Source organism: Lathyrus oleraceus, chromosome 4 (genome assembly GCF_024323335.1).
Source record: "Lathyrus oleraceus cultivar Zhongwan6 chromosome 4, CAAS_Psat_ZW6_1.0, whole genome shotgun sequence".
Taxonomy (NCBI): Eukaryota; Viridiplantae; Streptophyta; class Magnoliopsida; order Fabales; family Fabaceae; genus Lathyrus; species Lathyrus oleraceus.
This window is the reverse complement of record NC_066582.1, coordinates 310,426,250-310,449,247: the sequence shown is the minus strand read 5'-3', so window position 1 is coordinate 310,449,247 and position 22,998 is coordinate 310,426,250. Positions and strand designations below refer to the sequence as shown.

The following is a 22,998-nucleotide window of genomic DNA, read 5'->3' as shown; positions in this document are numbered from 1 at the left end:
GGAGCAAATAGACAGAATAGATCAAAGATCAAAAATATAAAAATAAAATTTTAAAAGAAGTATTATTCAAAAGAAATTTTTATAAAGATTAATATCGAATTTAAAATTACTCAACCGTACAAAAAAGAAAAAAAAAGAAGTAAAATCATTAGCATCCTCGACTTATATAAACTTAAATAGTAATATGTACCCAAAGTATTCTCACACTTTAACCCTATTTCACTCTTGCAAGTCCTAGCATATGCAACGTGTCAATCAAACATTAGAATATTTAACTCTAAACTTTTCTTAAGAAACTATATTATAAATTTATAACCGTTCGTACCAAGATACCATTGACCTAATCAAATCACATTTATGCTGAATTTATTCTCCAGGAAAAAAACCACTTTGCTTTTTATTTCCATACCATATTCTTCCACTTATTTCATTCTCCACTTCTTGCAAATGTTCACTCCTCACTATCTCACCTTGATGATGAATCTTTGATGTATGAAATTATTAAGTTTCATTTTCTTTATAATTTAGTTTTCAAGTTTTGAGAAGTTGATCACTTATGGGTACCAAAAAAATTGTTATGCTAAAAACTCATATTGATTCAATCATGTTATGTTTTCCTAATGATTTTGTTTATGAAAACATGATTTGGGTTTTGGCTTCTATATGGATTTTCCTATGCAACTATGTGCTTCATTTCATTGGTTTGATACTCACATACATATTCAGGTTTGGTAAATTTTACTCTTTTGTTTTATTTTATTTGTTAAATGCATGAAAAATGAATAATAATTCCTCTTTTTTGTTGGTTTGAATTCCATAGAAAAAATGAGCAACTTGCTCCACTTGTTATGGTTGAACAAACCAAGAGGAATGATTTTGAATTTTATGAGATTGGTAAGTTCAGAGAAGAGATAGCTAATTTGATAGTTCCAAGCAATGAAGATTTTTATATTGCAAGTGAAGGAATAGAAGGAGAAGTAGAGTATTCTGTTTTTGAAAGGATTGACTCTAATGATGAGAAAGGAAAAGGAGAAATAAATTGTTATGTTTTGAAGAAGAAAGATGAAGATGATAAGAAAAATGAAGGTGAAATAAAAGGACCTGTTTTTATGAATAGTAATTGTGATGATGTTAAGAAAATAGATGAAAAAGAAACAGAGTGCTCTGTTTTTAAAATGGGTGATTCCAATTTTCATCAAGATGGTAGGGTGAATGGAGAAAATTTTCAAGAAGAAGAAGAAGAAACAAAAGTGTCTTTTTTTATGGATAATAGCTATGGTCCAACAACAAGTAATGTTCAATTTGTGTCACAAAATGATATTGGTGATTTGGAAGAAGAACCTATGGCCTTTACAAGCTTTTCTTTTCTAAGAAATGTTTCCATCAATGAAAATAATGCCAAGGGGTTATTAGAGCATGAATTAGAGGCATATCATGTTGATCAAGGAGAAGGTGAAGAGAATTTTTTTAAATATAAGATTATAGGCTCTAACAATTCTAGTGAAGAATTTGAGTGTGAAAATCATATGCAAGTTGAAGGTTCGAAGGAAACACAATTTTCATGTGATAGAGAAGAAATTTCACATGATTTAGTTGATTACAAAAATGAAAAGGAAGATTCGTCATGCCAAGGAGAAGAGACATATAATGAAATAATGTATGACGGAAATTTGGATGAAATGGAATATGAAGAAGAAAATGAGGATGAATATGAGTATGAGAATGATAAGGTAATGGAACAAATCAAATTAGAATTGAAAATGGCAAGACAAGGAGGTCTTGCAACAATTTACGAAGATGAAGAAAGAGATTACTCTTTAAAAGTTGTTAAAGAGGAGATCCAACCATTGAGCATTGAAGAGAAGATGGAATACAAAGATCACATTGTTGAAATTCAAAAGGTTTATAGATGTTATGCACAAAAAATAAAGAAACTTGATGTCTTGAGTTATCAAACCATGCATGCAATAGGTGAGTGAGAAACAAATTATTTAATCTTTTTTTATGATAAACCACTTGCATTTAGCTCATATATGAATTTTTAGTCTAACTAAATATTTACTGTTGTCCTCTCATGCAAATATATTTAATAGTTGCACGGACGGTAACCTGTAACATTTCAATTATTCATTTTTAAAGAGTGTTTTAGTCATTAGACTATTAAAAGAAACACATTATTCTTTTAATAGTAAATATTACTGTTTTTTTCTTCTTCTTTGTTATTGACTAACTAAATTACATATTTAACCTTTGATGTAGGTCTTCTTCAACTAAAAGACTCTTCAAAATTTGTTTTAATGGAGAAATCAATCCGCAAACATGTTAAGTCTTTAGTGATTTCTCATAATTTGTGGTCATGCAAAGTGCAAAAGAACACATTTGACCCAATGTTGAAGTTTGTTAATGAATTGCATAGGGATTTGGAACTTGTTTATGTTAGCCAAATTTGCCTCTCCTGGGAAATCCTATGTTGGCAGCATGAGAAAATTCAAGAGTTGAAAAAATATGATTCACAATGGCCTCGTAGGTACAATATAGTTGTCGGTGAATTTCAACTTTTTCAAGTTCTTTTGCAACGGTTTTTAGAGGATGAGCCATTTCAACAAGATCATAGGGTTCAATATTATGCCAAGAGTCGATGTCTTAATCCCAATTTGCTCAAAGTTCCAACCATAAAAGGTATAACAAAAATTTACCATTATTCAATTATTTATTGCATTGCATTGTTAGACATGTGTCATGTTAGTGTTTGTGTTCCTATTCAATACACTTTTCTGTTATTATTATAAATAAAAAATTAGTTATTTTTTAAAATTTAATAATTATCAGTAAATCTAAAAAATGGATTTTGTGTCATTAGATTGTCTAACTTATATTTTCTCACATTTTAAATTTTTTATAAGGTAACAAATATCGTTATGATTGTTTTGCAGATGATAGTGCAAGGGATAAGAAAAAAGTTAAATGGGGTGAAGAGGATGCAATTGGTTGTGAAATGTTAGAGCACATAATTAAGGAATCCATGCAAGTTTTTTTGGAATTTGTGAATGCTGATAAATATGATGGAAATGTGTTTCATAAAGCATCTCATTATAGAGAAAATGAGGTCAACCATAAAGAAATTTTTTGTGTTCTTGGAGATATTCGGACCCAATTACTTCAGGTTTTTTTCCATATATTTTAATTATACTTTTTTATTGATATTATTATCATATTCTTATAAAATTGGATTTAAAATGTATTGTAGAAGGAGAGAAAGCTCAAGGACAAATTGAGAAGCGGAAATTGCATAGTTAAAAAGTTCCAAAAACACAATAAGGGTCAAATTCAATTGGATCATGATATGTTGATTGCTCAAGTGGGGTTCAAGTTGATTTCAAGAGTGATAAACATACAAAAATTGAGAAAAGATCACCTAACATGGTGTAGTGAAAAACTAAACCAAATCAATTTTGTTGACAAGAAGATTTTAGTGGATGCTTCATTTTTGCTTTTTCCTTGTTAATTCATATATATATTTTATTTCTTCAAATATAGAGATCCATATAGAAAAGAGATATGTATACATAAGATTTGGACTTAATTTATTATGTAGTCTTAATGTATGTGTATACGCATCAAAGTTAACTAATTTATAAAATGCAATTGCGAGATTTTGGTATTCAAAATTGACTTATTGCTTGAAGACTTGAGTCTTATTGCTTTTATTTTACTTAAAACCATAAATTTTATTGGTTCTTTTGTGGAATATGATAAAAATAATTACTCAAGTTTTTGGCAACAATACACGCATTTGAGGGTAAAAATTGATGTCCGACAACCCCTGAAAAAACAAACTAAGGTCAAGAATAAGGGAGGGCAATGTTGTGTGGTAAACTTCAAATAAGAAAAGTTGAGTCTGTTTTGCTTTGTGTGTGGAATATTGGGTCACTCAGAACATAAATGTGAAGTTCGATTTGCCATGCAGGAGGATGATGGACTTAGAGGATGGTCTAATGAAATCCAAACGGATAATAGAAGGTACGGTGGAGGTTCGTCATCAAGGTGACTGAAGGAAGAGAGCGGGAGCGACAAAACGATAAAAGAAAAGGTTGATGGCAATAGGCATGCTCCTCACGCGAGTTGGGGGAGTATGATACGGTCCATAAACATATGATAACTGAAAATCAAAATCTCTTGTCAACTCAAAATCTCTTGTCAACTGTATCAAATTCAGTAACGTGTAATACCATCACACATCACCTAGTCAATACCCATAAACGCAGTCAATCATTATAGAGTCCTAGTATTAACTCTGCATGTCACATTTTTATAGCCTTCAAATCAATGCACTGATAGCCAATGATATCCTTGAGACAAGACGACAAACACCATTATTATTAACTAATGAGCAGACAAGAGTTACAGCTAGTAATTTTTTGTCCAACCAATCCCCATTAAGTTTTCAAGCCACAGCTAGACCACATCGAGTCACCAAAAAAGCCATACACTTTGCATGGCCCACATTTAAAAATATTTACCCAATTAAACAAACTCCACATTAACCAAAACACCAACTACTAGTTCAACAATTATATCAGTAGCAATACATTATCTAACACTAGCATTCCAACCAAACCAATTCTCAATCCTAACATGCTGAACCATGAGACCGATAAAAATCAATAGAGCCAGAACCTCGTCACCATTAACCATGTCGACCATGACCATGCTATAACCAATACCAACAATCTCATTGCTCATGAGGCTCCAAACAGAGAAGAACAAAGCCGCATGTATGTCCAATTGGAAAGGAAACGCAGAAGGGAGAACGAGAAGAAAGGTGGTGAAACCAATAATGATACATTGCACCATTTTTTATTAGCAAGTCCTGGCAGCCAGGACTGTCGGGACCGATGATAATCTTAAGTTGGAATTGTTGGGATGTGAGCAGCTCGAGTGCAATTCCTAACCTGTGTAGCTTGGTTTAGAAGTATCGACCGAATATAATATTCTTGTTGGAGACATTAGCAAAAGCTAGAAAGATGGAACAAATTAGAGTTGCTCTTAAGTATGATGCATGTCTGACGGTTGACGTTAAAGGAAGGAGTGGAGGGTTAGCGGTTTTATGGAAGAATCAAATCAAGCGCAGTGTGTTGAATTTCTCTAGAAACTTTGTTAATTTAATGGTAGAAGACGAGAGGAATGAACAGTGGAGGCTTACGTGTTATTACGGATATCCCAACTGAGGTAAAAGAAGACAAACATGGGACTTACTATGTGATCTTCACGACATGGCTAGTGGTTCATCGTGTATCATTGGTGACTTTAATGACTTTTTATTGCAAGAAGACAAACGGGGTATTCACCCTCACCCTAACTAGCTTTGCACAGGTTTTCAGAATACCGTCGAAGATTGTGATACCGTTGAAGATTGTGCACTGGAAACAGCGAGCTAAAATGAACTGGCTTCAGGACAGTGATCTTAATACCAAGTTCTTTCATTTGTCAGTCACTGCTAGAAGGAGATTCAAGAAGATTAGCATGCTACTGAGGGAGGATAACGAGGAAGTGAGAGAACATGCGGGTTTATGCGAGGTTGCTAAGTAGTATTTTGAAAATTTGTTTGCAGTTACTACTAACAGTAACTATGATCCGATCTTGGATAACTTACAGCAACGTATAACTAGGAAGGATAATGACCGACTTCTAGTCCCTATATCCAAAGGAGAATTGTTCAAAGCTCTCATGCATATGCATCTGGATAAATCTCTAAGTCCTGACCGAGGCTTTAATCCGGCTTTCGACCCTAACTTTTGGGGGGCTGTGTGGAGATGATATTTGAGAGGTTGTGTCAAGATGGTTGGAAAGGGGGTTCTTTTCACATGCCCTTAATGAGACTAATATTTTCCTAATTCCTAAGTCTGATAATCCTAAGAATACGGAGGAGTTAAGACCTATTTCGTTATGTAATATGGTGTATAAGATGGTCTCGAAACTCTTAGCCAACATAATGAAGAAGTTTCTAGCCAAGTGTGTGTCAGAGGAGCAATCGGAATTTGTAGAAGGTCGTTCCATTCTTGATAATGCTATGGTAGCTATCGAGACCATTCAAGCTTTGAAGAGACGAAAGAAAGATGGGGACAAAAGGGGAATTAGCTCTTAAGAATGACATTAGCGAAGCTTATGATATAATGGATTGGAGTTTCTTGAGAAGGGTGTTAAGCCGACTGGGATTTGCAGATAGGTGGATTCATTGGGTAATGTGTGAGTTACGCCGATTAATTACTCAGTTATGATTAATTTGGATAGAGTTGATCCTATATATCTAGGGAGGGGTTGAGACAAGGAGATTCGTTGTCACCGTATCTTTTCATCCTGATTGGTTAAGGTATTTCCACTCTTATTAACATATGGGGTCCAAATATGTAGAGGGGCACCTAAGGTGTCCCATCTACTTTTTGCTGGCTATTGTTTTTTGTTTTGCAGGGCCAATCTTTCTGAAGTGAACTATCTCATGGAAATACTTCGTCAGTATGCAGATGCATCAGGTCAGGAAATTAATATGAAGTCATAAATTTTCTTCAACGTAATATTAGTGGCCCAGTCAAAGAAGATCTTGCTGGAATTATGGGAGTTCTCCATGTGTTAGGTACAATAAGGTACTTGGGGTTGTCGTCAATGATTGCCAGAAGTAAGAAAAATACTTTTGCATTTATAAAAGATTGGATATGGAGGAGAATTAATTCTTGGAGAGGAAGATCTTTGTATAAAGCAGGAAAAGAAATCATGATTAAATCAGTGCTTTAAGCAATGTCATAGTATATTATGAGTGTTTTCGTCATTCCTGATAATGTTGCCAATGATATTGAGAAGATGTTAAACGCTTTTTGGTGGGGGATGGAGGCCAGAATAAAGGAATAAGATGGCTTGCTTGGGATAGAATGACGTGTGCCAAAGAGGAGGGTGGTCTTGGATTTAGAGATTTCAAAGCTTTTAATAGGGAAATGGTGACGAACCGAGGTTGACATATTATTACAAAACCGGACTCTTTGACGACTATAATCTTTAAAGCCAGATATTTCCTCTGTTCTTCTTTTTTTGAGACAAATATTGGTAATAACCCAAGTTTCGCGTGGATAAGTTTGTTGAAAGAAAGGGATGTTTTGTTTATTTGTTGTAGATGGAGTATTGGTGATGGTATAAAAATTAATTTTATTGTGGACCCGTGGTTGAAAGATGTCGGAAAAGGAGGACTTTATACTACATAAGATCAATGTGTGTTCAATATTACCCTTAATGATCTCATAGTGCCTAATGTTAAACAATGGGATATTCAAAGAAATATTAAGAAAATGATCTCATTTGTTGGAGGATGTGAAGGAGGATTGCTTGGTGTGGAAAGAAGAGAGTCATGGTAATTACAGTGTGAAAATGGGGTATAAGTTGTTGAAGAAATATCTTAGCTCTTCTCTTAATCTTCGGGTGGAAGGCGATTGGGGTAGTTTGTGGAAGATTATAGCTCCTCCAAGAACTAACACTTGTTTTGGAGAATTTGTCGTGGGTGTCTACCGAAGCGTATTAGACTCCGTCAACACTTTGTCCAATGCCTAAATAATTTCCAATTATGTGAAGGTAATGAGGAAGATGATTGGCATGTCTTCTTTGAGTGTCCGACGACCAATAAATGTTGGATAGGTGAAGTTTTAAACCATATTATTGAAGGAGAATTGCCATCCAAGGTGCAGCGGAATTTAAAAATTTCTCCATTTAGTGATCCTTACGAATGGGCATGATTAGTGATAGAATCGTTACCTCTTGTGGCGATTCAAACCTTTGGTGCAGATCTCTGATAATGATCAAAACCTTTGATACAGATCCACGGGGCGATCACGAACGTTGAACGATGACAACGTCTCTACTCAGTCCACACGAACAGATTCCTTCAATCGCAGTGCTAGCTGTTATGAATGAAGACTTTGATTGAGAGAGAGATACGAAATTCCATCTCTTCAGTTGTGTTTTCTGTCTCAGTGAGTTACATTGCTTCTACCCAAGGGGTTTTATTTATAGAACCACTTGTGTGGGCTTCAAGCCAAAAAGCCCACTTAAGTGCATTTTGGCCCATATCTCATAATATGCCAAAATCACTTAAGTATTTGGTACCTTACCATATTTCGTATTCTACTTAAGTACACCGTACCTTACGATGTTCCTTAATTATTCTATCTCTCATCAATCCGTCCTTGGTGTGTGACCCTATAGGTTTTCGCGACGTTGGCAATTATATTAAATCACGTATTTAACATAATAAACAGTGAGCGGTATCTAGCAACACATCACTGCTACCCAAGTCACGAAAATGTCATGTGATCTGACAAAACCTCTTGTGATAATAATTATGTGTATAATTACCCCTTTACCCTTATGTCTATATTGAACACAAGGTATAGACCGTGTCATCCTTGTACAGTTCAATATTGGGCCCATAGACATTTATCCTGTTACGCAGGATGGGCAAATTCCATCTAGGACACTCATGTCCCTCAACATGCTTTGTGGAGTACCCATCAACTGTCTTTATGGTTATCCAGTTACGGACAACGTTGGATCAGCAACAAAGCACTCGACTCTACATCTACGATCCATAGTGGTTTCAGGTCGAAGAGTGGTATACACTATTATCACCATGAGAATAACTTATGACACTTTGCATAACTTTCTATATAGTATTCTCATAGCGGGTCAATCCGGTATAAATATTACTCCTAATATTCATACCTATGTTTAAGACTTGATAACTCTTTATCCATGATCCATGAGATGTGATCATCAGTCTACAAACATAATAGTCTTAATGCTTTAATGTTATCCCACTTCACACTAAAGCTCGACTACGAATACTTTAAGAATAGTGTCCTTATGTTTAATGTGTTCTCATGATTAAGTCACACTTAATACATTAAACGGACTATCTATTCCAGGGACTTTATTAATCAACCATAATAAAGAAAATGCCTTTTTATTATTCGATACAAGTGTAAGACCCCAATTTTGGGCCCTAAGATCCCTCATGGCCCATATCATATCATATCATAACCTCAAGGATCATTGCATGCCTTTGTCCCCTTCTAGTGGATAGTTTGCCTTGTGGGTTTGTTTCTTGATCACCAAGCATACTTTGCATTTGTATATCTTTGCTTTCATATGTTTATCATTCAAAAAGTACAAAAATATTGTCAGTCTAACCTTGTTGCTTGCAGTTGAAGCCATCATCAGCAATTAGGTCAAAGTCAGCCATTGATCAGTCAAAGCAATGGATGATGGCCATTCTTGTGGAATTTGGGCATCATGATCATTAATCAGGAGTTCATACATCTTGGGACATCATTTGAAGTCAAGTTCTCAAGGAATTAGGGTTTGGAATTCATCAGAAGTGGTCCAGTCACTCAAAACCCTAGGAAAAGTCAACAGACAGTCAAATTTGGTCAACTGTTGATTTAATCAGAGATTTGATGGATAGAATTGATTTGAAAGAGTTCATTCATGCCTGTATAAGCCTCATCTATCATGTTCAACCTCATCATGGAAGAAAATCAAGTCAAACAGAAAATTTTCCAGAAATAGAAAGTGGACCTGTAATTTCAACTGCCAAAAATGGAAACTTCTTGATCCTCAACTTACATCATGATACAAGCTCCAAATGAATTTTTGCCCAACATGAAAGTTGAAGATCTTGTCTTCCCATTTTCAAAAAGTCCAAGAACATCAAAATCCCATGTGTGGTTGTCAAGATATGATCAAATCATTTTCACCAATTTTTGAACTTCAAGAGGCCATATCTCTCAAACCATAAGGCCAAATTTGGTGGGGTTTTTTCCTACAAACCACATTTTTCATCCTCTTTCCAAAAATATAAATTTCATGACCTAAAACTCTACCATTCAAAATGGCATTTTTGGACCTTTTGCATTTAAAATCAAAGTTTGACCAAACTTTGACTTTTTGTTTCTTTGACTTTTTCTTGATTTTTGCCAATTGGGAAAGGTTTAAAATCACATTTGAAACTTGCCTCAAGTCCTAATTCATGCACATTCCATCACCATACCACAATTTTGGACAAAAATGCAAAATTGACAAAATTGGCAAGAAGCTTCACATAAGTAAAACCAGTACAGCATTTTCTGTACAACCAAAAACAGCATTTGGGTGGTCCTTGACAGCCTGTTTAGAGCCCATCTGAGCAGCCTTGCACCTCCCATTTCCCACTTTGTCCACAATTAGCAACTTTGCAAATGAAGGCATTTGCACTAAACTAGCTTACCACTTGATTAACAAATGCTAAACAGACCCTTATAAGCTTTCTTCTGTCACATTTTTGCCCTAGTTTTGAGCAGCCACCAACCGGAAAACACTCTCTCCTCTCACTCTCATATTGCATTTTTTGGCAAAAAGGAAAATTCTGCAAAACCCTCGAAAACCCTTAAGCCTTTCCACTTTGTTCCTTCATCTGAGCACCATTTGGAGCTCTTTTCAAGAAAAGAACATCAACTGTAATGGTAGCTTCATATCCTGTTCTTCAAAGCACACAATAATGGCAGTTGGAGCTACTGAGTGTTCCAAGCATTTTTGAACCTACCTTCTTCAAGTATTCAGCATTGCAAAGCACAAGGGTCATCTTTTCAAGTATAGCAACCTCAAAATACCACTGTTTCATCCATTTCTTCATAACCAAGTAAAAAATCTCGATCTCTTCTTTCTTTATGCTATGATATGCTTTAGATAGATTACATAATGTTGATTCTAATGAGTGTTCATTTGCTTGAAATGGTTGGATATGCTGAGAGAAACATGGTTTTCATTTTTTATGCTTGAAGTTATTTTCCTTCGATTTGCTCACATGGTTGTGATTTCATGAAAACCCTTGCCATATGATGCTTGTATGTAGTTTGATGAAGCTATTGATATGCATATGGTTGATTTCTGGGCATGTTGATTTTTGGTGATTTTGCATGTTGAATGGTGTATACTGCTGTTAAACTACCTGTCCTGTCCAGATTTTCGATTGGATGTTGTATTGGTGTGTTGTTGAATGATGTTGCTATACCAATACAATGTTGTTTGTGTGGTTTGGTCGAGTCATTTTGTTTGATGTTGGTGACAACATGAGTATGCTGGCTGTTATTGTGTGATGTTGCTTATGAGCTGCCATGCTAATTATACCATGCTGATATGCTAAAACCCTGCTGTTATGATGAATGTTGCTACTGCTGTTATGATGCTTTGTTGTTGTTTAAACATGACCATGACCAGAATTTCCTATGGTTAATGATTGTTTTGTTGTGGTTATTGTTGCATGAGGATAGTTTGGCATGACTATTGTGTGATTGTTTATTGTGGATGCTGTTGTTCATGATGAGCACATGATGATGAATACTGCTGCTGTTGTCTGTTTTAATTGCATGAACCATACTGCTAAACCATGCTGCTACAACCAAACCATGCCCATAACTTTTCCTGCTTGTGTTTGCCTTGTTGTTCATGTCATGATTAACCTTGTTACCACCTTAATGTTTGCATGATGGTTGCATGATAATGTATGGACCTACTGCAATGCCAATGTTGCTGTTATTGAACCCTGCTGCTGTCCTGTCCAGACTTTGGTTGTAATGTTGGTTGTTGGTGTTGGCTTCCATTGCCTTGCTGTTTCTAAAACCCTAGTGGCTGCCCAGATTTTTGAATGCTATGCTGCTATGTGCTTTTGTTCATGTGTTGGGTGATTTAAATAATGAACATGATGCTGCTAGTTAAACCCTGCTGTTGTTATTTAAACCAGACATCATGACCAGAAAATCCATGAAACATGTTGTTGCTGTTGTTTGTTTTGTTTGATATGATGATTGATGAACATGATGCTATGCCAGGTCGTTGTGATAAACCCTCATGTTTTTTCCAGAACTCCAATTCATGTTGTTTTGGTTGCTATTTGTCACATATGTGTATGCTGTTGTGATTGCTTAAATGAACTTGGTTTGATAATTACATGATGATGAAACTGAAGGATGAAATACTGCTGCTATTGATGAACCCTGCCATGCTGTTAAACCTCAAACTGTCCAGTAATTTTTTCTTGCTGTTGGTCTGTTGGTGCATGAGTCGTGCTCATGTGATTTGTCAATGTTATGCTGTTGTTTGTTTGGTTTGATGATAATGAAGTTGAATGCTGAATACCATGGCCCTGCTGCTCGACTGTCTAGAACTCCCATGATTATGCTTGTGTATTGCTGAATGATGATGCTGTTACCATACTATGGAAATATCGGTTGATTGTTGAATGTTAGTGATGATGTTGCTACTGCTGTTACATGAACTATAACTCTGCCCAAAACTTGCATGTTTATTGTGTTGGTTCGTAGATGCTTGATCATGGTTTGATGGTTATGTTGCATGCTGCTGTTAGTAGATTTTGTTTTGTTGGATTGCTTGAACATAAGTTGCCTTTGCCATGTATGCTGTGAAACCCTAAGGGTTTTATGTGAAAAAACAGAATTTGAACTCCATTGGCCAAGTTTACTGTTCTATTGGTGAGGACCAATAAGAACATTTCCCGTGTCCTGCTTAAGCTGTGTCGTTTTGTTAAGTAATGCTGAATATTACACTAATGCCATCCGTTGACTCATTGTTTGACCATTTGCCATGTCATCTTGTTCATACTTCATTCAATTATTCATCAACTTCCACAATTCATTTTAAATTCATTTTAACTCCAAAAATTGTGAGATTTTTTGCATTAAACTCATGAATGTGTCTAGTATTTTATGGTGAATTTTAATTAATTTTTCATGTTCTGGATTTTAAATGATAAATGATTTTTCAACATGTGTGCATAAATGATACATTGTGCCATTCCTTTTGTGAAATTGTCATATTGCATCCAATGCCTTTGAAATTTTTTGTGGTGAAACTAGACACATTGACCTTCATTTCCATATAAAGTTTGTGCATTTATCATTTGTGGATTGGGAGTTATGATTTTCTGAAGTTATGTGTTGCATTTGGTGCTATACCATGATCATGTATTTTCCTAATTTTTGTTCACATGCTTCCTCTTATCCAAATCACTTCAAATTTTGCATGAATGATCCCTTGCATGTCTAGTTGATGTATTAATTTTCTTGGAATTAATCTTGCTGTTTTCCATTTGATTGAGAATTTTCTTCCATACTTGGTCATTTGTTGACTTTTTGTGCTATGCCTTGCCAAATCTTTTGTGAAATTCTCAAATCTTATTGTATGATCATGAAATTTCATATGTGATAACTAGACATCTCAAGCTTTGCATTGGTGTTAATCTCATTCATTTCTCTTCTGTTTTCAAATTGATATGATTTTTGAAGTTGACCCATGCTTGTTGACTTTCACCATGCTTACTTGAATTTGTTTTGGCTTCATGATTTTATTTGACTGTCTTCCTCTCATCCAAATGCATTGAAATTTGACATGTATACCATGTTAGATGTTAGGATTGAATGTGATTTATTTCATAATTTTTGAGATTGTTTGAGTTGACTTTTGAATGAAGTCTTTGCTGTTGACTTTTGTGTGCTTCCCTTGCCATGCTTTGCATTGTTTTGCATATGAAATGACCATGATGCATGATTTGGTTATGAATCCAATTGAGAATGCTTCTTGAATGTTTAAACTTGGTTTGGGTTGACTTTTTCTTGCTGCCTTGACTTTTTCTTTCATCTTTGACCCTAGGCTAGTCCTAGTGGTCTTCTAAGCTTATGTTGAGTTCATCTATTTCAGGTTAAGCACCAATGCCTTGAGGATCATTCAAATATTTGTTTGAGTTGAATTATATGATATGCTAACCTTTGTTTTGTAGGTGACTCATATGCTTGAGTCTTTGTGCCGTGCACAATTGGTCCCTCTGTGGTTGACTATTGGGTTATTTCCTTTTGATTTTGATTATTGACTTGTTTACTAATGAGTTTGACTTTTTCAGGTACTTTAGTTGCCTAAGTTCTTTGAACTTGATTGCTTGCTTTGCTTTTTAGCATTTGCTTTGAGGTATAAATACTTCTTCTTCATGTAGTCTGGAGACCCGGTCTGTTATTTGACCGGGCAAACTGTCTGAAGTCCTCCTTAAGAGGCAATGCCTGTGTTTGTTTATATTTGTCCCAAGCAGGAAAAGTCCTTCAAGTAAGGCAATTGGTGGAAGGTAGGGATAAGCAATCTATCCCCCACTATTCAGTGTGTCCTCTCTTTGCTCCCATTACATGGTTGAAGCAATGAGATAAATACCCAAGATCTAATCGAGTCAATAATGTGGAGAGAGTTCCTACTTTCTGAACTCCCACACTTTCTTTGATGCTCTCTCTGATTTGAGATTGAAGCAATGAGGCACACCCCTCATCTCCTTTTCATCTGCTTCACTTGAGCCCCCTCAATGGCCAAGTTAAGAGCGACCTTTACCCATTACAGTGGACTTTCAAAGTCAAACCCTCTTGTGTGAGCCCCCATTGTTTGGCTATAGAGCGTGCTGTTTGTTATTCATGGATTGTTTGATTGCTTCATATGCATTTGCTTGCTTATATGTTATGCATCTATCATCATCAATTGCCATTAATGCATGATCATCTCATTTGCTTTTGTGATGCTATCATCGTTGTTTGCCCATTGAGGACAATTGTAAGTCCATTGCTTTGGCATTTGCTCCTATGATATGGAAGGATAGAGTGTAAGACCTCATTGGTCACTCATATCTTCTGTTTATCTGTTTGTATGGGAGGATACAGTTATAAGTCCCTGTAAGTTGGCATCTGTTATCCTGTGATCATAGTTTGTTTTATCTGTTTGTATGGGAGGATACAGTTATAAGTCCCTGTAAGTTGGCATCTGTTATCCTGTGATCATAATTTGATCTGTTTGATTTGTATGTGAGGTTGCAGTTATAAGTCCCTGTAAGTTGGCATCTGCTTTCCTGTGATCATAGTTTGTTCATCTGTTTGTGTGAGAGGTTGCAATTATAAGTCCCTGTAAGTTGGCATTTGCATTCCTGTGATCATATTGTTGCTTTTGTTTCTTGTATGTGAGGATCCATTGTAAGTCCCAGTGATGTGGCATTGGATTTCCTAGGACCATACTGTGGAGATAACCTAAGTCCAGATAGATTGGCAGTTGACTTCCACATTTCATCTTTGTTTTCTTCTGAGGAGATTAGTGTAAGTCCATTGAGTGGCATCTGATATCCATTTCTGTTTTAGGAGACTGGTGTAAATCCATCTATTGGTATCCGATATCCGCTTTTATTTCTTTGCCTGTGGAGATTGGTGTAAGTCCATAGAGTGGCCTCTGATATCCCGTTTTGTTTTAGGAGATTGGTATAAGACCATTGATTGGCATCCGATATCCGCTCTTGCTTGCTTTGTTTGTTTGTTATTATCCATTACCATTCCAAAGGACACACTTGAATCATCTGCTATATGATTTCAAGAAGTGAACCTTCTAAAAAGTTTTACTATCCATATCCATCCATTCATCATTCATTATGTCCTGAACCTTTTCACACTTTATCATTCACACTTGACCTAAGTGTTGTGCAAACATCTCCATGTTTTCTAACTAAAAACCTGGACTCAAGTCCTTGACTTCTTTCAAACTCATTTCATAATACTTCTTTGAATCAATCCTAATCATACTTTGACTTCACTTTCATAAACACAATCAGTAACTTCACTCATTCACTTGTTTTGGCTTCGTCCATTAATCTTTTCACATTAGCCATAGGTTTCAATTATCTTTGTGGTTGATGTAAATCTTGCCTATCCTTAGTGAGTCGACAGTAAGACTTCCGTACTTCAAACAGGGCTAACCCCTCTAGTACGTCGAAGCTATCCTCGCATGGTGGATGTTGTTTTTGGTCGAGTGTTCTCCCATTGATAATGAAAAGCCTCAGTGCTTGTGTTTAAAACTGAATCCACCAACTTTTGGAAATCTTTTAGCCGAACTACGGCGTTCTGATCCTTACCTTTGATGGAAGGTACGTAGGCAACGGGTTCATCCGTTCGAACCCAATAACACAAAAAATAACCTAATAAATTGCATATTCTTTTCTCATCATCCCAATCATGTTTGCACAATCTTTATGTCATAACAAATAATAATTTTGCATAACAAGTGTGAAAAGGGCTCCCTAGGAGTACCTAGGACGTAGTGGGTGCCTAACACCTTCCCATTGCGTAATTTACCCCTTACCCAGAATCTCTGATCTTTTTATTAGTTTTCTACGTGTAAAACTTCTTAGGCTTTTGTTCGCTTTTTAGCCAGTCCTTTGGATAAATAAAAGTGCGGTGGCGACTCGAAAATTTCAATGTATCTCTTAGCTTATGATTTAATCGATAGATCATATAGCGACGAATACACCGCTACAGAAAAGTGGCGACTCTGCTGGGGAGATCTCACCAGAATCTCTGGTTGTATTGCCTACTTTTCACCCTTGTTGTGCTATATTATTATTCTTTATCTGACATATTTTTGTACAATTTGGGATCACTGTATTGATTGTAATGTGTGAATTGCTTGATATACATTTGCTGTTTGCTTTGGTGATCTGTGAGATGAGTTCTATACCCGAACTCGAGTGCTCTCTAGGATAGGAGAATGGCATAGTCTTGTTGACTGGTGTGGAGTAGTCCTTAGCCAGTTGACTTGCGAGTCCATTCACTTGGTGGAGGTCATGTTGAACTAATAATGTCACACAAGTTATTTGTGGTTAGGCATTATTCTTTCAATCATGTTCCGCAGAAGCCAAGGACCTTAGTTTACCAAACCCCTCTTGGCCTATTTTTAGGACCGTAGTGCGGAGGTCGTTCAGATGTCAGTTCTGATACGATTGTTACGCGATACTACACTCATAAGAGTTTCTCTTGAGAATATTCTTGGAATACGAGTATTCGTTCCTCCGATAATATTCGAGAGATGGAACGATGATTATGGGAACCTCTGATAGAACATGTCTGGCAGGTTTAAACCCTAGTACACTCCCTTTGGGTGGTTCTTAACCGAGACTCCATGCTCGTGACTCTCAACAAACCCGTGATTCGTGGTTGAGTCGTTCAAACATTGTTAATATCAATGGATCCCGGATCAGGTGTAAAACCTAAAATCCACCAAAGCGGCTGGTTGATATTAAGAATGTCTGAACCGGTTCATGTACCGTTAATATCAATGGAACTTGGGTGTCGATAAGGTGAAAACCTAAATCCACCAAAATGGATGATTGATATTAGGGATACATAGAGCTTTCCCACGACCTTTGTTTGGTGTGCTTTGCTTGATCCTTGAGTGTGTTTGTTGCATCCATGCATTCACGCATTCATCCGCATTCATATCATCAGAAAAAAAAAGAAAATTTTCAAGGAACTCAAAGGAGTTTATTTGCAAAAATTTTCAAAACATGAAAAACCGGGAAAATTTTTTCACCTGATATATCTGATGAGATTTTCTCATGTATGATCAAAATGCTTAAAATTTCAAAGTTTGCAAATAAAACCCTCGGGTTCCTTTGATAAAAAACAAGCATATGCATAAACACTTCATGCATCATTTGCATCAACAGGTGTTTTGTTCCGGTCTCCCGTCCAGTGGTCTGACCCTGCGATCTTCATTCATTATGAAGACGCACCTTTGCCGGTATTATACCAAGGCCAACTCTGCCAGATTGATGGATCATCCTGAGCAAGAGAATTGTGGACTCCGAGGAGGATTTTGCCAGCCTAAGTGCTTTTGATGGATTTGTTCCTGTTGATGGATTTATTCCTGTTGATGGATTTATTCCTGTTGATGGATTTATTCCCGTTGATGGATTTATTCCTGGTTAACCGATCCCGGGCTGGCATTGGCTACTGTTCTGGGGCACTTAATGAGCAAGGTTTGTTCGCAAGTGGAGGATTCATCCATGACGATCAACCTGAAGAGGAAGCTGCTGCTATCTTGAAGAGGAAGCAGAAGAGCTGAACAATTTCATCATACCTGGTGGTGTCTGCCACAATTGGGTCGCTGTGGATGTTCCTACGGTCATTCATAAATCAGCGTAATTTGTTCACTTTTGTTTAAAACCCTTCTCCCACGCCAAAAGGAGAAGTGATGACATTGTTGGCAGCATTTAATACAATGATGTTTTCATTCAATTAATGCATTGTCAAACATTTGTTTTTCCATTTGTTTTCACTTTTTGCTTTTTGCATGAAATCAGTGATCACAAAAAACCCACGAAAAACAAAAACAACATTTTTCATCTGCATAAATGATTTGCTTGTTTAATATTCAAAAGCTTTTCATTATCCAGAATCATTATGCAGGGATTTCTAAACCCATTGAACATGATGATCCAACGCCATCTCCTAATCTTGAAGTCCTTGTATCTGAGGTAGAGGAAGATGATGTTGAAGGGGATTCCTGATGAGATTACCCGCCTTCTTGAGCACCAAAGAGAAGCTCATTCAGCTGTATCACGAGAATCAGCAAACCAGTCAAACTGGGGATTACAAAAAAAAAAATATAAAAAAAAAATATATATATATATATAAAAAAAAAAAAAAAAAAAAAAAAAAAGAGAAGAGGGTGAAAAAGATGAAAAATCAAAAATCAGCAAAAATTTTTCAAAATTTTTCCAAAGGAAAAAAGAAAAAGTATACCCTCAAGTCCCTAGTTGACTGATGCTGAATGGATTCAGAGTCGTTATGACCAGTTGAATTTGATCGAAGAGAAACGATTAACTGCCATGTGCCATGGTCAGTTGTATCAACAGAGAATGAAGAAAGCATTCGACAAGAAGGTCAAGCCTCGTGTGTTCCGAGAAGGTGACCTCGTGCTCAAGAAAGTTTTGTCTTTCGCGCCCGATTCCAGGGGCAAGTGGACTCCAAACTACGAGGGTCCATATGTTGTTAAGAGAGCCTTTTCAGGCGGAGCTTTGATGCTTACAACAATGGATGGGGAGGATTTCACTCGTCCTGTGAATTCAGATGCAGTTAAGAGATACTTTGCCTAAAAAAAAAAAAGAGTATATGCAAATGAAAAAAAATAAATGAAAAAAACAGAATTGCTCGCTAAGTTGAAAACCCGAAAGGGCGGCTTAGGCAAAAATGAGCGTCTCGGTGGAGAACCCGCAAGGGTAATCCAGGCAAAAATTAGAGACTTGGAAAAAAAAAAAAAAAAAAAAAAAAAAAAAAAAGATATATTTGCATCCCGCTAGATTGAGTACCTCACCCTGGGGCAATCTAGGCAAAAATTAGGGATTTGGCAAGTAACTGCATCCTGACAAGACTTTCTGTTTCACAGTCGTCATTTCGTCAGAAGATTCTCGATTCGTCGTCAACTGAAGCTTCGGATACATCGAGATTCAAATTGGTAGAGAAAGGATCATTATGTTCAATGTAGTCCTCTTCCAATATATATCACTGATTTCAAGTTTGTACAGATCTATGGAGTCTTGCCATTTGCAGACTACCATTCTATCAAATCAATTTGAGCTTTTTATCCAATTATTTAACTCTTATTTGTTTCAATTCAACAAATGTTTTGCATGTTTTAAATTGACAAAATGTCATTGTTTAAACAAATCAATTTTTTCAAAATTTTTGTTTTATACAAAGTGAACATTCACAAGGTTGAAAAGATACTCAAGAATATCTCAGTGCTCTCCCGAGGGTGGCATGATGCCCAACAGGTAAGACATTTGTTCATACTCCTGGTTTGGTGGTATCTTCTTTCTTCAGATCTTTGTTGAGGTTGTTCCTCAAACAAAGTTGTTGTTGGGGTTGTTCCCCAGTACAGTAGCAGAGTGTTGTTGAAGACTTCGTTTCTCCAGCAGCAGTTTCCCCCAGCATGGGTATTTTCTTGTGAAGTTTCGGCGGTTGATGGTTTGTCATCCTGGTGCCCCGTCACTCTCTCCAGTGGGTCGTATGCCCCAGACTTTATTTGTCTCCTCAGCGCAGTCATGAGTATAGCTGATTGATTGATACTCCCCTCGGGGTCGCGAGTAGAACTGTTATTGATATCCCCGCCAGGGTTGCAAGTGGAGTTGTTACCGCTTTTCCCCATGCAGTGTGCCAGCAGGATTTGTCTGTCTCCTCAGCACGATCGCTTTCTTTTTTGAAGATTCGGTAAGTCAGTGGTTTGATACCCGGCACTTTACCTTTTCCCCGGCCAAGTCGTCTGCGGAATTGTTGCTATCTCTCCATCAGAGTTATTCTCTCCAGCAGAGCAGGATTTATTTTCCTACTCCGTGGTTGATTGGGTTGGTATCCCAGTATTTGCAATCATCTTTTCCTCAGCATAGTCTGCAGAATGTTTGTAGTGGCAGTTTCGCCCGTTGATTACTCCTTCAATTCCCCGTATGGTCGGATGATGGCTCTAGCCTCCAGTGAACGGATTTGATTTCCTGACTGTTTGTGATCCCCAGTAGAGTGGCTTTTGTTGCAGAATCTACTTGTTGTGATCAGTTTGCTATGTGTATTCTCCCCGAGTGGAATGGTTCGTTGCAGGATATACTTGTTTGATCTGTCCTCCCTCAGTGGTTTATTCCCCAAGAGAGTAGCCGACAGTTTTCCCCAGTAGAGTTGCTTATGCAGTTAGATTCTATCTGGATGATATCATTCTCCCTCAGTGGATTATTCCCCAGCGGAGTTATGTGGATTTGCTTCTACAGCAATTTGTGCTTGTGCAATGCATTTGTTGTTTCTCAGTTGACACTGGGATCCCCTGCAGATATACTTTGGGACTTCTCTTGTTCCCTTACAGACTTGTCTTGGTGGCCGTTTCGCCCGTTGTGACTTTCTGTACCCTGATTGGGTTGTTTCCTGATATCTCTAATTCTCTGCTTCTTCAGCAGTACCTGCAGATCTTTGCTTTACAGCATGTAGATCTCCGCAGATTGGCTTTCCAGCTGGTTTTTCCCCTGGAAGTATAATACCGGACGTTTGATTCCCGAACCTGTTTGTGTTAGAATTGTCTGTTTTGTCAGCATTCATCAAACATAAATCACGCATATTCATGCATATTCATAAACATTCAGATATTCATGTTGCATTTCTTGCCATATATCTTTTGTTTGTCGTGTCTCCTGCTATGGTGATATAGATCGCTTTACAGATCTCCCCAAGCAGATGTCGGGTGTTTAAAATCTCTCCATATAGAGTCAACCCCATAAGCAGAAAATGCTGTCTTTCCTTCTGCAGTTCCCCACTGAGATATATCCTCGTGGATGACGGTTTCTTCTGTTTCCTCCCAACACATATATTGGGATGGATGTTCCTATTTGAGTTATATCCTCATTAGGACGTGTCTTTATTCAGTCTGTCTTTTCGGATTATTCCCGAATTGGCTATTTGTCAAATATCTTGTACTTCCCAGTGGGTTATTCCCCAGCGGAATGTTTTTGGGCCTCTGCCTACAAACCAGCAGTTGTAAGTCCTATCTTTCCTGGCTTTTCTTGACAGAATTTGTGGTTATACACCCTTTTATTCTCCAGCCAGAGTTTTGGTTTTCTACCTACTACCCGGTAGTTGTAAATCTTATTTTCCTGCTTTTCAGCAGTTTGTGGTTTGTTATAAACCCTATTTTGGTTTCCCGTGCGGATTTGTGATTTGTTCTATCCCCATGCGGAGTTGCTGGTCTTCTACCCCGTATTCGGTAGATGTAAACCCTAATTTTGTGGTTATCTTCATCCAATATTTGATGATGATTTCCCTTTGCTTGTATAAGTTGCTCAGATCAGCACTTATATCCCTAGCAAGTCTTGTGTGGATAATTGCCGTATGCTAGCAATTTTGTCCCCAGCGGGTCTTTTCACCGTATGCTCGTGATTTGTCCCTGGATCATTGATTCTTTATCAATGCATCCCCAGCTAGTCTTCTGTCGATAATTGCCGGATGCTTGCAATTTATCCTCAGCAGTTCGCCTTTCATTTACCCTTTTGTCGGTAATGTCTGTTGCTCCTTTGATTGGTTATCATTATATACCTAATTTGGTATCCCGATGCCTTTCTTTTCGGATTTTTATCCTTAAACAACCCAGTAACCGGTTCAGGATAATCTTCCATGCGAGTATATTATTCACGGTCTGCCGGTAATGAATAATATATCTCATGCGCTCTTTAGTTGGAATCCTTTGTTGATTTTCCCCAACTGAACAAGATTCGTATTCTTTGTAGAATCGAATAGCCATCCTTTAACCAATTCGTGTTTTGGATGATGAGTGTTTTGGAACACAAACCAATTCACGATTTCGGATTTTATCCTTAAACAACCCAGTAACCGGTTCAGGATAATCTTCCATGCGAGTATATTATTCACGGTCTGCCGGTAATGAATAATATATCTCATGCGCTCTTTAGTTGGAATCCTTTGTTGATTTTCCCCAACTGAGCAAGATTCACATTCTTTATAGAATCGAATGACCATCCTTTAAACAAGTCTGCTGTTCTAGCTTTCTTTCGGATGATGAGTGTTTTGGAACACACACCAATTCACGTTTTTCAGCCATCCTTTAAACAAGTCTGCTGTTCTAGCTTTCTTTCGGATGATGAGTGTTTTGGAACACACACCAATTCACGCTTTTTTGTCCATCCTTTAAACAAGTCTGCTGTTCTAGCTTTCTTTCGGATGATGAGTGTTTTGGAACACACACCAATTCACGCTTTTTGTCCATCCTTTAAACAAGTCTGCTGTTCTAGCTTTCTTTCGGATGATGAGTGTTTTGGAACACACACCAATTCACGCTTTTTGTCCATCCTTTAACCAGTTTGCGTTTTGGATGATGAGTGTTTTGGAACACACACCAATTCACGCTTTTTGTCCATCCTTTAAACAAGTCTGCTGTTCTAGCTTTCTTTCGGATGATGAGTGTTTTGGAACACACACCAATTCACGCTTTTTTGTCCATCCTTTAAACAAGTCTGCTGTTCTAGCTTTCTTTCGGATGATGAGTGTTTTGGAACACACACCAATTCACGTT

General features: G+C 37.0%; 1 protein-coding gene across 1 annotated transcript; it reads left to right on the top strand.

The window, feature by feature from the left end:
- Window positions 1–438: 438 nt before the first annotated feature.
- LOC127075265 (uncharacterized) lies at window positions 439–3,661 on the top strand. Its single transcript, XM_051016756.1, has 5 exons — window positions 439–726; window positions 821–1,971; window positions 2,260–2,679; window positions 2,934–3,163; window positions 3,248–3,661. The coding sequence occupies exons 1-5, from the start codon at window positions 557–559 to the stop codon at window positions 3,503–3,505; spliced, it is 2,229 nt and encodes a 742-aa protein (XP_050872713.1). The 5' UTR covers window positions 439–556; the 3' UTR covers window positions 3,506–3,661.
- The last annotated feature ends 19,337 nt before the right edge of the window (window positions 3,662–22,998 follow it).